The sequence below is a fragment of the Gambusia affinis genome, linkage group LG03 (assembly GCF_019740435.1).
Source record: "Gambusia affinis linkage group LG03, SWU_Gaff_1.0, whole genome shotgun sequence".
In the NCBI taxonomy this organism is placed as follows: Eukaryota; Metazoa; Chordata; class Actinopteri; order Cyprinodontiformes; family Poeciliidae; genus Gambusia; species Gambusia affinis.
The window spans coordinates 28,132,553-28,150,989 of NC_057870.1; the positions used below are offsets into that span (position 1 = coordinate 28,132,553).

At 40.4% G+C, this 18,437-nt stretch overlaps 1 protein-coding gene across 2 annotated transcripts in view; it reads right to left on the reverse strand.

Moving 5' to 3' along the window:
• Nucleotides 1–17,672, reverse strand: part of znrf3 (zinc and ring finger 3) — an 82,142-nt gene extending 64,470 nt beyond the window's left edge. Inside the window, exon 1 of one of the 2 annotated variants that reach the window (XM_044112434.1) lies at nt 16,905–17,672. In XM_044112434.1, the coding sequence (XP_043968369.1) occupies nt 16,905–17,135 (231 nt within the window). In that variant the 5' untranslated portion in view covers nt 17,136–17,672. The remainder of the gene's footprint in view (nt 1–16,904) is intronic. The other variant, XM_044112433.1, reaches the window with a different exon arrangement.
• Between the last annotated feature and the right edge of the window lie 765 nt (nt 17,673–18,437).

An 18,437-nucleotide genomic window follows, 5' to 3' on the forward strand; every position in this document is an offset into this window, starting at 1 on the left:
GTCCATCTTGAATGCTTGCTTGTTATTGGTCCACTTTTGACGCATCTTACGCATTGGGGAGGAGGAGCGTCAAGGGAATATTATTTTACAATGGCGGACAACCGAAAATATGACAGCGGAGCGCAGAAAAGAAAGAAGAGAAAAGAAAAAGAGCATCGCGCTACAGAGGCGACAAACAAAATGCCTAAATTGACAGGCTTTTTTAAACCTGTTAGCGGAGATGGAGCCGAAACATCATTATCCCCCGCTCCTCAAACCCTTAGCTATGCTAACACCGGCACTAAGATCCCGCCAGAACCTATAACCGTGACTGAGTCGGTGGCTGGACTGGCGTCTGTGGAATCAGAGTCGGTGGAAGCGGGATCTTCTTCCGCAGATGGAAAGACGACTGTGGATCCGTACAGTACCGATCCGGCGCATTGGGGGGAAATTGACGAGTCCGTGCGAGCTTACTGGGCTGAGCGAGGACCGGAGAGCTGTCAAAATATGAATGTTAGCTTTCAAGCATCAGAACGGGTGTACAAGCATCAAAAGCGTCACTTCTCCAAATCTCACTTTAAACGCAAGATGTTAAATGGTGAGTACGTCGAAAGACCGTGGCTGCTCTACTCTCCATCCACCGGAGCGGCATTTTGTTTTGCATGCCGCATTTTCACCAGTGCTACTACTCAGTCAAACTTTGAAACTGGTTTCAGTGACTGGAAGCACGCAACTGAACGCATGAGAGAGCACGAAAACAGCGAACATCATAGAAAAGCAATGCTGACATATGTTTCACTTGCAGCAGCCAGCGGGAGGATAGACACAGAACTGCAGAAACAATTTGAATCTGAATGTTCATATTGGACTGAAGTGTTGAGAAGAGTTGTGTCTGTTGTCAAGTTTTTAGCAGAGAGGGGACTGGCTCTGAGAGGAGCCAGTGACAAATTTGGAAGAACTGATAATGGGAATTATCTGGGAATACTGGAGTTAATCAGCGAGTTTGATCCTTTTCTGAAGTCTCATATAGAGAAATATGGAAATGCAGGTTCAGGGAAACCCTCATATCTTTCTTCCCAAACATGTGAGGAATTTATTCAGCTGATGGGTGATCGTGTTCTATCAGAAATAGTGAGTGAAGTAAAAATGGCAAAATACTTCTCAGTCTCTGTTGACTCCACGCCAGATGTGGCACATGTTGATCAGTTAACATTTGTGTTAAGATATGTGTCACCTGAAGGACACTCGCAGGAACGCTTTCTGAAGTTTCTACCAATTGAAAGTCATACTGGGGAAGCTTTATGTGCGTCTGTACTCAAAGTTTTGGAAGAGATGGGGATTGACATCGCAAACTGCAGGGGGCAATGCTATGATAATGCTGCCAACATGTCAGGAGTATATAAAGGACTACAAGCACGTATGAAAGAACTCAACCCACTAGTTGAATGGGTTCCATGTGCTGCACATACCCTGAATTTGGTTGGAGTTATAGTGTTAACTGCTGTTTTGAGACAGCTGATTTTTTCCAGTTTGTGCAAAATTTATTTAACTTTTGCTCCAAGTCGACAGCAAGGTGGAAGGTGGTAACAGATGGACTGCAGCCTAATGCAAACAAGCGCATTGAAACATTGAAGTCCCTTTCGAACACTAGATGGGCTGCACATGCAGATGCCACACAGGCAGTGCATATTAACTATGCAAACATTCAAAAATCATTGAAGAATATTGTAAATGACACAAACCAAAACGCAGCAGTAAGAAATGAAGCAAGATCACTTGATAAAAAAATGGACAAGCTTGAAACAGCTTTTATGTGTACATTTTGGCATTGCATTTTGCAGCGCTTTGAAAAAGCAAGTGCAGCTTTGCAGTCTGTGGAACTGGACTTGTGTACAGCTGTGGATTTGGTGGGATCCTTGCGGGAGTACATTGGAGGTCTGAGAGATCAATTTGATAGGTTTGAGTCTCAAGCAAAGAAGTTGTCTCCAACAGTTTCACAAGCTTACAGAGTTACTGGTCGAAGATCAAAGACTCCAAAACCATTTTTTGGAGAGAGCGCCACCTCAGAGGTTGACTTATCAGCTCAACAAAAGTTCTCCACCAGTGTTTTTTTGGTGGTTGTTGACAGATTGCTTTCTGAAATCAATCGCAGGTATATTGCATATGATAACCTCAACAACACTTTTGGCTTCCTGAACAATTTTTCTGGTGTTACTGTTCCAGAGCTAAGAAACAAAGCATCTCATCTCCAAAGTAAATATTCAGCTGACTTGGAGATGGACTTTGTGGAGGAAATTGTCCAGTTTAAAGATTTTATTCGTGATAAAGGCATCACATCTGCTCCATTGCTTTTACAATTCATTAGGGAAAAGAAACTGCAGGACATCTTCCCAAATGTGGATATTGCTTTCAGGCTTTACCTGACACTTCCTGTCACAAATGCAAGTGGTGAGCGATCATTCTCCAAGCTTAAAATAGTTAAAAATAGACTCAGATCCACAATGGGACAAGAAAGACTGAACCATTTGAATCTCATGTTTATTGAGAGTGATCTAGTGAGAAAGCTGGACTTCAGCGATCTTGTCAAGGAATTTGCAGCAAAAAAATCCAGAAAAGTGGGCAACTTTTCAAATTTCACATCAGACTAAGGCTTAAATGTCTGATAACCCTTTCACTCATTACTGAAAGGGCTTGGTGTTACTGGTTAGCAGTGGTATCAAAACTTTTTGACATGAGGGTTAAAATTATGTTAAAAGAATTATGGGGCTGTAAAATAATTTGAAAACAAACTTGGTCTTTTTTAAAGTTTATCTGCTAAATTAAAGTAAAAATTTAAATGATTGTAGATACAAAACAAAGATTGTGCATGTCTGCATTATAAGACAGGTTCAAAGTTTCAAACTTTTCAGGGTTTAGTATTGTTTTCTTATTTGGTTTGCGTTTGAGTAAATGTAGGTTGTGTTTGTGGTTCGAGTTCCTACAAAGAAGTTGAATGCAAAAGTGTCATTAATAAACGGAAATCTGTATTCTGTTCTTCATATTTTTCAAGATGTTCTCTGTAAAAACCTTCTTGCACTCAATCTGTTTTATAGTTTGTGTTCACTATTCAGTGATTTTATTTTGTGATGCAAGCATCATATTCTAGTTTCAACCCCAACATGTGGTTTAGTCTTTCTAGAAAAGAGTTCAGAGTTGTTTGTAGTTTGTGACAACTGGCTTATTAAAGTTGTAAGTTGTCAAAACTTACTGTTCGGTCATTTTCTGCTCATCCTCTAAAACAAAACAAACACATACAAATATATATATATATATATATATATATATATATATATATAATTTATTTTTTTTTACTCTAGCCCAGGGGCCCCCATCCTGACTCCAGCCCAGGGGCCCCCATCCTCCTAAATCCGGCCCTGGCAATGGCAACTTCTGAAATTTTGATGGTTTCTCTTGAAAAATGCTAAAAACTGAGCTAATGATGGCAAACGACTATATGCCCAGTGAATATAGATACTAGAAATGCCTTTTTTACTTCTTTCATATCTCTAGATATTTACTTCTCTCCTACATTTTTGCCAAAGGTAGCAGTAATGTTTTACTTTAAAGTCAATCTTTCATAAAACAGTATTGCCTCACAGAAAAATCTATCTTTACAAGGTCTCTGGCCTTGCATGATTTAATAGAGGTGGTGTGCACTTTTATAGATAAGGCCAACGTTGAAGAACCTCCAAGGGTCTGGAGAATAATTCACTGGCGTAAACTGAGAGTTCGACACATAAACACATGCTGAATATCGCTGATTCTAGCTGGTAAAACCTCTTATGCATATAACATGCATCAAATAAATATTTTCAATTCAAACTGCATCAAATCATATAGACGTTTGACCACAGACCACACAGAGTTGACACCTATATTTAATTTTGTTTCATGATTTCAAGCATAAACTCTACCTGCAGCTAAAATGTACAGTGGATTGAAGTGTGATCTGTCTCATATGGGCAACTGATGGACATTTATGCACCTGGTGAACTGTATCCTTCCCAATGCATTATTTTATTTAAATATCACAGCTTGTGTCATTACGATATCACGTTCTCGAGCTACAACACCAGCCAAATCATTCATATGGATCCATATCCACCTTGTTTTGAGGGTTCAAGGTGCAACAGTAGCCGTGTCTCCTTAGAAATAGAAGCAGAACTTGGTCGATGTTCCACTGATCCAGAAAACACAATTCTGCAATTGGGGTATTTCCATTAAATAAGAAACAAAATCACAGATGAATAAGTTTGGTCACACAGTAAGTCATTTAAAAACATGCTGCGCCATCATCATCCTACCACTTTCTGACATCATATTTGTCTTTTCTGTCAATAGTAACATCTGCTCGTTGATCACATGACTCGAATGATACAAAAAAAAACGTTTCTCCACTGCAGTTTGGAAAAATTACACTCATTTTAATACACTTGAAACCCACCTCATCCTACAGCAAAAACCTAGGGAAAAAAGTGAGGTTTTTTTTTAAAATAGTGTTTACATTAAGCTAATTAATTATTGGAATTCCAATTTGCACAATTTTATGGTCCATTGAAACAGGTTACAGGTTCCTTCAAGAAATGACAAAGACCACCTAAAGATGTCTAAATGCTGCCTTCAGAAGAAGCTAAATAAAAAGGTAACTCAAATAAACACAATTAAAAGATTTAAATGTGTCATCTAAAATCAAAAGTTAGCTTAGGCTAGAACTGTAAACAAATAAATATCCCTAGAAGTAAACTAAAGGCTAACTTTAGGAAAGAAACTATGTCTTCTGAATAAATCTAGTCTGAACATATATTTTGTGAAGGATAAAATGTTCCTTCCAAGTGAGGCCACTGTCCAAATGTCAGCGCCACATACTCAGAGATGTTTACTTCGACATGCCTGTGGGATGCATGTCACCCCGGGGTGACAGTTGGACTTTGGCACATGCCTGTGGGATGCAGACAGAATAGCGTCGGCTCTGAACTGGCTCATCTTTTTCTGTTATTCCCCTCATCTCAAAACCCATCTCTACTTCCTCTCAAAACAGCATTCTGAGAAGCTACATTCCCTGGCATGTCAAGGGACAACTTGTCATTAGAGAGCCAAGTGTGTTTGGACAAACTGCCCATGGAATCACCCCAGAATAACTTAGCCTCTTCAAAAATGGCCAAGAATGAAAAGTGCTGCTCCTACAGAGACATGCGACAGAGGAATGGACCTGGATAAATGCGAGGTGTGTCAAATTGGAAGTAGAGCGACACAAATGATGAAGTGCACCGTATATGTGCCCCCCATTAAGATATGATGACTCCTTCCTGTTGTCACTCAACTCAGTGACCTGCTGTAATGGGCAATAAAGTAATATAAACAGATGGAGTGCAAGGACAAAGAAATGGCCACAGCTGGACAGGAGTTACTGTCCTGACCTTTTCATGAGGGTTTAGAAGGTGGAAATGAATTATGCTATGATTAAGTACAAGAAAGCAATGTATTAGATGGAAAATATCAAATTGATTAGGCAAACTGATCAAAGTCTAGAGAAAAGTCAAAATGTTCTTTTGGGAGCACCGATTACTTCAGTAATATTCTTTGAGCTTTATCAGTATCTCAAAATGTTTTGCACAATACACATGGCTGAAAAGTATGGATAAAAAGTACTACAAAAAAAGAAATATGTAAATATTTAGAATCAATGCTTATGACAAAGCTGTGCATTACATTTGGACCGACTTTCTTTTTTGCCACACATGTCGAGTTTGCATATTGGTCTTTTCATCCTTTTGGAATTTTATAATTTTGCATTTTTAATAATTTCCTCCCTGACTTTCTCCAGGTGCAAAATGGAGCTGTCTGTTGGCATTTTTACACTGTTTTGTGCTTGGGCTACACAATACATCATTAACATATTGTTATCATAATATCAGTGTGTGCAATATTAATATAACAAAAGACTGTTTGGGGTTAATAGTTGTTGGCTAATACATTTCAAGTGTTTGTATTTAATTTGTATTTTTCATGTGTATCTGATATTAAGTCAGTTGGACAGAATCTCACACTGGACACTAATGACATTGCCCAAAATGCTAAAGGTTACATAGTGATGGAAGCACAGATGAGAAAGACATAAAATATGAAAATATGTATGTATCGCAAGTGACAGTCATTGCTATATTTACTAATATTATTGTCATCACTAAATTTGGAAAAAAACAATAAATCTCAAATACACACACACACAAACAAATATGGTACTTGTAATGGCCTCAAATAGAGGTACGATTTCCATTCGTCAACAAGATCAACAGACTTATGGTGGAATTCAAGTACATTTTTGAAAATCTCAGTATTTTTCGTATCACAACATGCATCAAATAGAATATAATTCCAAGAGTTTTCTAGTTTACTGTAAGGAAATGCAGCTACGTAGTTTTATAAATATCTACTAGGAGGTTCAAATATGGCAAATATAATAAAATGGGGTTGATGATGTTTCTATGACAATGTAAAGAAATTTTCTACTAAATAAAAAGTACTAGAAATTTCAGTTCAGTAGACGGGTACATTTCTAACAAGTACAAAGCAAAAGTTTTTTTTAACTTTAGTTATTTAGGAATTACATTTGCAAATCGCAGCAGCTATAATTAAGAAAATCAGTTCTTTGAAACCGTACATCGTATGATTTGTGCTCCGTCTCCAAACTTTAAAGGAAAAACAACTAGTTGGACGATCCTGCGCCTGCCGACCAGTGCTACAGTCTCACTGTGCTGGAAACAAGGGGGTCTCTTCATCTTGCAACAAAGGCTTTGTGCTGGAAGCTTTGGCTTCCAAATTTAACCCAGGATACAGAACTTCAAATGAAAGATTGTGCAGGTGTTTACCATCAGTTAAACATCATAAAGGAAGCACAATCACCAAACAGGGATCAGAAAAACAAGTGCAAAGGTATGCAAATAGCTAATAGATTATCTCTGAAAGCAAAACAGCATCCAATATGAAGCACCTTTTTGTGCCATCAGGGAAGCAGACTGAGTTATCAGCCTGCTGGAGGCGGTTTACAAAGATCTGTGGTCACGCTTAGCTTAGCACACATTACAGGGGAAGTAGATGTGCACATTTTATCAAACACAAACAGAAGCTCTATATAAACATTGCAGAGACACTATGCAGTTTCAGCTGATGTATACTTTGGAAATGTCCACTAGAATCAAAGTTTTCTATGCAAACCTGTAGCAATAGAGTGATATGTTCAACTATCTGACCTAAAGCCTAAAAACACTAGATGGGTACGTCTTCTTGCTTATAACCAACACCTCCACCTTTATTTTTATGGGAGTGGATTTAGCTCAAAGGCCTGCAATTACATCATCATTCAGTTTTGCAGCTCCGCATATCAACGCTGGTATTAGTCATAGAGGTCTTTGAAGAGTTTGGCCCAGCCTTCGCTCCTTTTTCTCTCACTCTCTCTTTCCTCGCTCTGCTTCTCTCCCGCTCCCCCCCTTTTGGTTCTGCCTTTGATGTTAGCATGCGGAACTGCGCCGAGCACCGTGGCCTCCCAGGACTCCCCGCCTCGCCTGATACTATCTGCTCAGGCAGCGCATTCATGTGGTTTACACCAGCGGCAAGACTCCCGGCAAGCTATTCAGCCAGCCACACAGGCCCCTCCCTGTTCAGGGTCCAGGAGTCGGAGCAAGTGGCAGCAGCGGCGGCAGCGGCATGGCCAGGGCCGCCGACAGAGAGAGGGGAAGGAAGGAAAGTAGTTTTGATACTCTTCCTATACTGTACCCTCAGTCCAGAAACCACAGAAAGAGAACATATTTGCCTTTTTTAAATAGTTTTCAGGAAAGACAAACCCTATAAAAATAAAAAAAACGTCATGTGTCCCCTGTGTTTTGAGAAGTAGCTACCCCTGATACAGAAACAATATAAAAGACCTTTTTTATATTGAAAATCTGGCCCACTTTCTTATTGCCAGAGCAGGAGCCACGAAAGATGCAGCGATATCTCATTACTCAGGAGACTTACAGTACAGCACTCTGCAGAAAAAATAAGCATGCAGCGATAACCCAGCTTGTTCTCATCTGACCAAGCAGGTCCAATCCATCATGCCTCTGGCCTCATTATGTTATGCTAGTTCTTCTTTACTGCTTTACCACTTTGTGAAAATATTCATACCACTAAAGTCTTCACACAAATATTTTCTAAGGTTCTTATTTGACAAACCACATCAAATTAATGAATAATAAATGAATATACATGGTTTAAGATTTTTTTTGCATGAGTGAGAGATTTGCATGCTTTTCTATCCAACCACCAAGAGTCAATACTTTGTTTCCAGTTTTGTCCAGTCTTATTTCTATAACAGAAGATCAGTCAGATTGGATGGAGAACATCAGCAACCATCAATTTTCAAGTTTTGACAAAGTTGACAATTGGATTTCTAGCTGAACTTTGACAGGAAATTAAATGTGCTTATTACAGGGGTCTAACTCCAGTCCTTGAGGGCCGCAGTCCTTCGTCTTTTAGATGTGCCTCTACTGCACCACACCTGAATAGAATAATTAGGTCATTAGCAAGGCTCTGGAGAACTGATCTACACAAGGAGGAGGTAGTTAAGCCATTTCATTCCAGTGTTTTGTACCTGTGGTACATCTAAAAACTGCAGGACAGCGGCCCCTGAGGATTGGAGTTTGACCCCTGGCTAAAAGGATCCATTGAAGCTCTGATTGTTTTGCTCCTACCGTAAAGTGAAACTTCACTTCAGATTCATATTTTTCTTTCCCTTTCCTGCATTTCATACAGTCCAACTCCTCTTGATTGACCAAACCATGAAGTTGCAAACACCATGATTCATGTTGGGGAGAATGTCTTCAAAGTGATGTTTATCTTTACTTAACCTCCATGAGGTGTTTTGCATGTCCCATACTGGTTTCTGCCACATTTGCTGCATCTCTACATGGCTTCTAGCAAACTTCCAGTAGTGACTTTCTTTCAACGTACACCGCCTTCTTGGCATTCTTCCTTAGGTTTTGGGAGTACACGACTAACAGTTGTTTTCTCCTGCAACTCCTCCAGTTACCATAAGCCTGCTGGCTGTTTATTGGTCCATCAGTCATTTTCGATGGGCAGCCACGTCTGTGCAATAGTCTTTTCATTTTCGGATGATGGATGGAACATTGTTTGCACAATGCTCACAGTGTGGAAAGCAGACTATATTTAGTAATTACATGAGTGAAGGCAATTAGATTTTTTTAAGAGCATGAACATGAATGCACAGCACATCTTTTTAGTTTGTAAGCAAAACAATTAACATGAAAACCAAGAGTTCAAGGGGTATGAAAACTTTTGGAAAGCACTGTACCTACAGGCAGACATGCATAAGGAGAAGGCAGAAGGAGGGGTCTAGGATGTGAGAAGATATTAGCATTTTGGGCCAGAAGCATTCACCTGAAATCGACTGAAATACTATTAATGACATCTGCAACAGCTGCGAAGGAATGCATTTACGAAAAGATGAAAGAAGAACCGTCTCTGATGCCTTTGAAAAAAGAAACACGCACAACCAGTTGCAATAGGAAACTGAAGTGATATTCTTCACAAAATCCTGAACATTAAACCAGCGTTAATAGCAAGATTGTGGGTGGACTTGCACAATATGCAATGATGCACACAAAAGACAGAACTTTGAACCCAGTGTTCTTGGAGTTGGGTAAGTAAGGAAGATCTCTGATAAGTCAAGCTCTTCTTTTACAAAAACAAAGAGATCAGAGAGACAACTAACATCTAAAAATAAGCAGAATAAGGAACATTTAAGCAGGAAACCTGCCCTTCTGTCCACCTACCTTTCTAGTCCATTGGCATAAAAAAGTTCAACAAAGGAGGCAGTTGGCATTGTGGCCTTTCAGTTAGTCAGCACATTCCTAACCAACAACAAAAGGATGCCTCTGCCTGGATGAGCTACTACAAGCATTGTCATTTTATAACCCTCGACCCTTTAGCCTTTGTTCTGCAGACCCCGTGTGTCAGTGGATAAAAATGTGGGATGTCAGGATGGACTGTGCCTTTCAGCGCCGTTTCATAAAACGAAGGGAAGGCACACCACGCGTTGCGCAAAAGAAAAAAACAAAATCCCACTCAGGACTCCAGTCAGTCAGTGAGTTTTCAAAGCCACCCGAGAAAAAAACAGAAGACAGAGAGATAAAACAGTTCTCCACCCAAGTAGATGCTTTTCTCAAGCATCTTTCCCAAGAAAAATGTGTAACCTCTGGGCAAACTGGCTAATGCTTCCTAATCAGAAAAGCATCGAGGGACGAAACAAGACACTCAGACATATAAACTTGGACACATAATCAATATTGGATCAGGAGGGGAGTGACATGAGGGAGCAGATGTCCCCTGAGAGGAGAGAAAGCTGGTCGGACAACATGAAAGCTCGGCCAGTCAGTCCGTCGCTGCTGGGGCCACCGATACCAACACGCACTCGTTTTAGGTAGATCTGGCCTCAGACGGGGAGAGAGTGAGGCCTAGAGACACAGGTGTAGAAGTCGAGATCAAAAGAGCCAGAGGCAGGAAAATGAGTTTGAGAAAGATTAGAAAAGTGCAAAGAGTTTCACCAGTAAACGGAGAAAACGCTGATATGCCAACCCACCGCCTCTCAATTTGTTTAAAAAAAAAAAAAAGAAAGAAAACTTTAATTTTCTTTTTTCCTCACTTCAAAATAAACCTAATTGTTGGTGGAGACAGTCAGATCACTGATGTTTGTAGAAACTCCTATCGACAATGATATACACTGCAGCACTCTTCCCATTATGGAGTATTTTATGTCTTTTTGGTATGATTTATTTACTTTTGACACCATCTCTTAGTTTATGTCTTTGTATATTCACATTCTTGTTGTAACATTAATTGTTCCACACTCCAGCTCTTCAGAGTGCTTTAATTATTTCTCATTACAAAATGCTATCCCAAGTAAATAAATGATAATTTCGAAGATTCGTGATTGGTGTTAACTTACCCCCCGCACCCATTTACATTTTTGCTATTTTCAATAAACTTAGAAACTTGTTGAAAAAAGTTTAGCTACTTTAAAAAAATAAATAAAAAATTAGTCTTGAAGCAAACAACTTGGTGACTCAAGAGTAAGCACCTGTTGCACATACAAATCCCTCTGTGATGATCAGTTATAGAAAATGTTCTAGTAAGCCAAACCCATAGCTTCATACATAATATACCATAAGCATAAGCAGTTTTAGATTATGCCACATCATTTCTGCACCCAGTTTGTGTCATTACTGTGCAGAACCTGCTGCTGGCAGGGAGTGAAATCAGGCGTGGGTATGCAGACAAAGCAAAGAAGAGCAGAGGAATTAGCCCACACCTTAGTGCATCGTCTACCTCTCATTGAAACAACTCAAGGTAAAATATCAGTACATGTCTTTATATATACTCAGAAGTTTATTACATAAGTGTAGCAGCCTAATAGTGCCCCGTCAGTCACGATAAATCAAAATATCTTAATTGGAAAATGTATTTTAATTTATTTTGCCTTCAGACAAGTAAAGTTTCAAAAAGAAACTCTTCAACTGTGAAGTGAATGTGCAAACAGCTACTAGATTAAGGCTTTGGCACAAATGCTCCAGATAATCGTGTTGAAGTACACAATTTCTTCAACCAAAAATTAAATAAGTATTTCCTGTTGTCATTGCCTAAGTAACATGAAATGATATAAAAGGAGTAGATAGGAACATTTGCCAGTAAAACAGCTTCCATATACAGGCTTCCAAGGACTCAACTTAGTTTGAGAGGCTACTTAGCCTTAGCTGATTGGTTTGTAAACATTACTTGAAATCATCCACTTTCAGTCTAGGACGCGTAACAGTTTTTGGCTACATTTTAAATACCACACTGGGGGCGAGACGGTGTGCAGGAAAGGGCAGGATAGGGGGTGAGAGGGGTGTTCAGCAAGAGACAGAGAAAAACAGTTTAGTCTGTTCTATTCCAAAAAGAGGAGAAACGCAGCCTCAAATTATTTTGGCTGAGACATGAAAGTGAAGCAGGGTGGCGGTTAAGAGACGATAGCACTTAAAATACAGCTGCAACCGCCAAGCCAATAACTGGAAAAAAGTAGGGAGCGTCGCTTTCAACCTTTCGAAACCAGCGTTTGTGTACTCTGCTACTGTTGCTTTGGCGCTGGGAGTGGCCCCGAACCGGGGCACCTACTGTCTGGGCCCGGGCCCCATTATAGCCTCTTGGGGTTTCCAGGCTGCGGTGAGAACGCGCGCTGGATGCCTTAAACCACTAAAGCTCTCATTATAGTCTAAATGCAGCGCGACACAAGCCCTGCCAACTGCAAGGTAGGAGCTCCAGTATTCCAGCGCATCGTTGTCTCAACTGAAAACCAACACTTTCCCCCCTGAACATTTAGTCAGTGGGAAACAAAAGGCTGCAGGCACTTCAGATGCATCAGGAGATCAAGTTCAAAGGTCAAACCGCTTGTGGAAGTTGAGAAAACTTCCACAAGCCACATCGGGTTAGCGTTTGTTTTTTTTGTTTTTTTGAAGCAAGATTCAAGGGATGCTCTGTCCTCTCAGACAGGAAGTCAGGAAAAAGCCACATTATTCCCTCTGGTTCTGGCTGACGATGCTATGAGTTCCATCTGGAGTTCTGCGTGCCCCTGCCACGTCCCGGCTTCTTCAGTCGCACGCCGACAAGCACAGCTCCGCTGGAAATCAGAGGCAGATGTGAGCTCGTGCATCTGCAGGTCGCCCGGCGACAAGCAGAGCGGCGCAGCGATGAAGAGCGCAGGAATGATGGCAGATGGCGCTTCGCTGCGAAGCGGTATGGATCAGGGGAGCTGTCGGCAGTGAGGAGAAGGATTAAAGCAGTGAGAAATGTCCGTCCTGGGCACTAGGGTTGAAACAATTAATCAGATCAATCCCGAATATTGAAATAATTGTCAAATAATTTAGCAATTGATTCATCGTTAACTGGAGTATACAAATTCAAAAAAAGGCCATTTGATGCAAGCCAACACAGACCAGAAATTGAGCCACAGCTATATAAAATATACACACATTTTGCATTTAAGATGAAAAACACTTGTCTGTAAATATTTTACCCAGACTTCCTCAAGTTTTAGCTTCACCCAGTTTAAATTCACTGAAGTAATGCTACGTTACTGCATTTTAGGCAATAAAACATTTTCTTATTTGAAAGGGAATTGAAATATTTATTCATTTGCATCTCAATGTATTTTTAATATTGGATGAAAAAGGCTCAAAAGATAAATGAAAAATTTTCTTAATATGTCATTGGTTTTATCCGATTTATCATCAGAATATTCAGAATCGTTAGCTTCAGTCCCATTCAGAACCTTCCAGAGAGCTACTTCATAAATCATCCAAATGTTGCTTAAATATGACTTGTATTTTAGAGAAAAAGCAGCGTTTAGAGAAAACGCAGTGTCTTGCAAAAGAATTCAAACCCTTTGAACTTACACAAATTTCTAATATAGGATTCAATGTGACAGACCAAAACAAAATGGTGCATAAGTGTAATGAAGGAAGACGACAAAGAATTTGCCCCTTTTTACCTGAAGCCCCTAAATGAAATCCAGAGGAGCTGGCTTTTCCTCCAGAAGAAATTGTAAACATTGTGTGTAATTTCATCTCAGCATAAATTCAGCTGTTCTGTGAGGAAGAACATCGTTTAAGAAACGAACATCTCACGAACGAAAACCAAAGAGCAGAGCAGACCAGTCAGGGAGAAAGATGTGGGGAAGTTTAAAACGGGATCAGGTTATAAAACAATATTTCAAGTTTGGAATATCTCAGAGAGTCAGTCAGTCACCTGGGAACAGAAAAGTGATGCAACAACTCTAAATCATCGCACGGCCGTTCATCTAAACTGAGCTTTAAACGCAATGAAGCAAAATCAAAAGAAGCAGCAGAGATCCACATCTGAGGGAGGAGAATCCACTGACAGATCAGCAATTAGTCCTGTTCTGTCAAAAGAGCTGTGAGAGGACACAAGCAGGATAACTTTAATCATACAGCAGAGCTACAATGACCAAAACACTTTATTGTTTTTAAACGGCCTAGTCAAATCCTTGACCCAAGTCCAAAGGAGAGCAAGAAAAATGTTGTTCAGGAATTTTCCATTTGCTTTTGAAGTTTTTAAATGTGGAAAGCTGGTAAGCCAAGACTTACATTGGTAACTGCAGTGAAAGATGTTTTTATTCAAGGTCGCTGAACACAAATGCACGCCTACAATTTTTATTTAATAAAAATTGTGAAAGCATGCATCATTTTATTTCCGCTTCAAAATCAATAACTGCTTTGTGTTCGCCTCTCTCATAAAGTCCCAATAAAACACACAGACGTCTGTGATAGTAATGTGAGAAATGCAAAACAAGATCAAGTGCAATGACTGGATATATTTGGAAAGCAGAGTATTAAAAGCTGAGTAAACTTTAGTGGATCAAATGAACAAACATCCAGTTTCCAAATTAAAGCTTCTCTATTTAATTACTCTTGACACAAAACTGCTGCTTCTTCATTTCCCAAGACACTAAAGAAGCGCTTTAAACTGTTTTTTTGGGGGTTTTCTTTCCAAAAGGAGGCAACACACATACACAACTATCTATATTTAGAGATGTTCCACCATGTTTTTATTGGGGGAAAAAAAAAATTCAAAGCTCAGTCAAAGTTGCCGTTTAGCTCCTGTTGCTACGCAGACACTGATGCTTTAAAGTGATTTATGGAGTTGAGCTGTGGCAACATAGGGACTGGCTGGAGGAGCCTGGGGTTTTGGCACCGGGGCCAAATCTACATCATCGTGTTCCCCAACCCCGACCCTCTGAAAGAGAGCAAAAGCAAATTAACTTAATTTATTATTTTTGGCCCTGGCAGCGTGTGCCACTTCTCGCACTCTTCAGGCACAGCTGAGGCTGTGTTAACTTCAGGGAATTCGAAAAGGAGAGTTGGGAGAGTACATGTGGTGATTGTGGTTGGATCTTTACTCAGGAACAGAGCCAACACACCCCTCTAATCCCCCCAACTCCGTCTGTAGCCCATGAGAACCCATACCTGCTCAGGGTTCTGATCAAGCAGCAAAAGAAGACCAAAATACTCCACAAACCCAATGTTATGGTTCTGAGGGGTCACACTTGATAACTGAATACTACCTAAATATTTGGTTTAACATAATTACATTTCTTAGAACATCACAACAATTTCCAGAAACTTTACAGGAATGTTTCTGTAACGCTATAGAACACGATAGTCTTTAAAAAATTATGTTCTCCACATTGTCATTTACTGCCAGTTCCGGCTCAAAAACCTAAAAGGGGGGAAAAAAAAATCTTTGGCAGAATACAAGGTACAAGAAATTTAAGACAGTTGCTCTGCGTTGGACGGGCTGCCGCTCATTACAGCCCAAGCCATCTCCAAGTGGTCAGCAGCTATGTTTGTAAAGAAAGGAAACCTAAATAGATGCGGGTTCTGATGTAAAGCTGAAGTCCGGCATGGCTGTGCGGTTATGCAGTGGCGCCGAGTGACCATCACTGTGTATCCCCACCTCTGATCACCACATATCGGCTTTCTCCGAACGTCAAAGGCTCTTTGGAGAAAAACAAAACTGTAGGGACGCATTTAGAAGATGCCGAGTTGTACAAATGATGTAGATGAGCAAAGAAGAGGATAAATGTGTCATGGTGGACACTTTGCAGCAATGCAACAACCCAGTATCCCTCAAATGATGCATTAAAGTCAAACATGATTCAAAAATGCATGTTTAGCTTCTATTTCTGCAGCTTCCCTGCAACAAATCAGTGGTAGCTGAGTTTCATCTCCAGAAAACTGACCCTAAACTAAAAGAGAACTTGTCTCTATAATTTTGTAAGTGGAGATCAACTTTACTGCAGTTTTGGTTTTAAAGGCAACTAAATATATGCATTACCCAGAAGAGGCTTGGAAATATGAAGGGGAAGAGGAAAAAAGAATTTGAAGGAGCTGTGCACTTCATGATTCTATCAAGTTTAAGGTCATTAAAAGCCCTGGCACTGCACAAGAAAAGAACTCCGTGCTGCCCTGTAGTCCGTAGCCAAGCAGATTAGGAAAGAATTAGCCCATAAAACTTCAAATAAACACCTTGCAGCGAGGAAAAGCTCCATCTTTCCCCCCAGATCTCCTGATCCGAACACATGCAGCGCCGGCCAAGTGCACTTGACGCGTTTAGGGTCCAGGAAATAAAATATTACATATTTGTATGAAAGATACTATTTTTTTAATGCAACAGCTTAAAAAATATATAAAAAGTTTCATGTGGGCAAATAAAGCCTTTTTATATTTGGCAAAGTACAAATTAAGGTTTATGTTTGGAACTTGGTAGCGATCATGTGTGCAAAACAATTTTACGCGAAAATGTGCATTAGAACGTGATCCCAAAAGTCAAACATGCGCATAAATATACGCGTAGTGTTGCTGCTATTGCGAAACACGTACAGATACACGTAAAACCTGTTCGGTGAAAGTTTACGAACTTTTCGAAGCGCTCCGCGATTTGTTACCAAAAAAACCTCCGCTACTATTTCAGCGCAAATGACTGAAAAGTGCACACCAGTTATCAAACAAAATAACTTGCAAGAGCATGTTTTCCCTGTGAATGAATTCCACAAGATAGGAGCCATCTTGTGACCGCATATGCTTGCAGGCTTTAGAATCATCCTCTCTCACACACACACACGCACACACACACATATATACGCACACACAACATATCTTGTCAGCTCCCCCACAGCCACTGTGGAAAAAAGTTTTATAGAGGGCAGCTTGGTGAAATTGCAGCCCGATTCTGGTGTCGCCCGGTTCTGCTGAGGAGCTTAGAATAAAAACACGTACTTGAACGATCTCCCCCTCCGCGCTGATAGTGGCTCCAGCTTCGGAGAACCGTCCCTGCAAGCCAGTCGTGTAGGTAGTATAATCCCCATTGGGACTGGACTCGAACAGCACCACTTCCACAAAGGCTGTATCCTTGGCGAGAACGGCGCCCAGAGAAGCGGCCAGCAGCCAGATCACCGGGACCACCGAGTCGGGTACCCGAGTCGAGCCTCTCCTTGGGAAAATCATCATCTTGCCGGCTTGATCTGCGCCGATCGGGACATAATTTCACACGGATTAATTAATCGGGTGAAGGTAATTGGAATCAGGTGTAGTCGTTGCGGGCGATGCCTCCACAAAAAAAAAAAAAAAGAAAAAAAAGGGAGTTGGGATTGTGCAATAAAAGCTGAGCCCCTGCGCCGAAGCGTGTTTATTTCACCACTGCGAGCCTTGTCAATTACATTGCCTGAACGCTGCCTCGCTGTCTCCCTCCCTCTTTCTTTCTCACCCTCCTCCTCCTCCTCTACAAAGCGGATCTCCTTTGATCTCCAAACACGTGATTTTTTCTTTTTTTTCTTTTTCAGTTCCCCCCCTCACTCCCAAAAGGGCTTTATCCCCACCCACCAGTCTTTCTGACCCTCTCCTTTGCACTCCCCACTCTGAAGTGCCAGCACTCAGTTAAGGAGGCACCGTGGACTCTCTATTCGCCCTGAAAGGAGGCCTTTATTGTTGGAAGGAACTTAAAGTTACACGATAACTTTTGAGTTAATTGAGTTCCCCCAGTTGGACGTGAAGTAGATCCCGCGTGTTCAACCCCACGTCTCAGTCCCTGGCGTTCACGCGCTGCTCTCTCCCGCAGTTTCACGTGCTCGCCATCCGCCGCGCCACCTTAAAACAAACACTACCCTCCTCAGGACGTTTCATGATTTACCCGGGCTAATTTTTTTGATCACATTCATGTTTGCTCAGCAACAGGCTAAGAAAGTTGTACTTCTTGGAAAAATTATGCGATATATAAAATTACCATGGATTTTTTTATTCGTCTGCACAAATTAGAGGATGAACTATGACCAATTTAATCCCATTAGGTAAATTTTGTGACACCAAGATTAGAACTGTTTTTCCAAATATTTTAGACATGTAAATAATAATAATAAACACATTTTAAATGTTTCTGTCAACAAGTATTAACAATTTTCAAAAGGTGTTTCTAAAACTTATTTTTCAGGTTTTATGTCTGTCTTTTGGAATGGGTGAAATTGCTACAAGAAATAAAAAAGCGTACCTTAACATTTTGCCATTTACAATGGCTAAAATCCAAAATAGTGTTTAACAGTGACGTGCGGTGAGGTTCGTAGCTGGTGAGGCACTGACGTCATCAGAATCAGATTTGCAAATAGATGCATAGATTGACAGCAGTTTACAGGTTATGTTTCACTTCTGCATCCTTACACATACAAACTGTAGCTCACAAAACACACATTTCCTTAAAAAACAAAACAAAAAATCACCATCTCTATTATAATCTATCGCTGCACTTGACTTGCTTCCCGA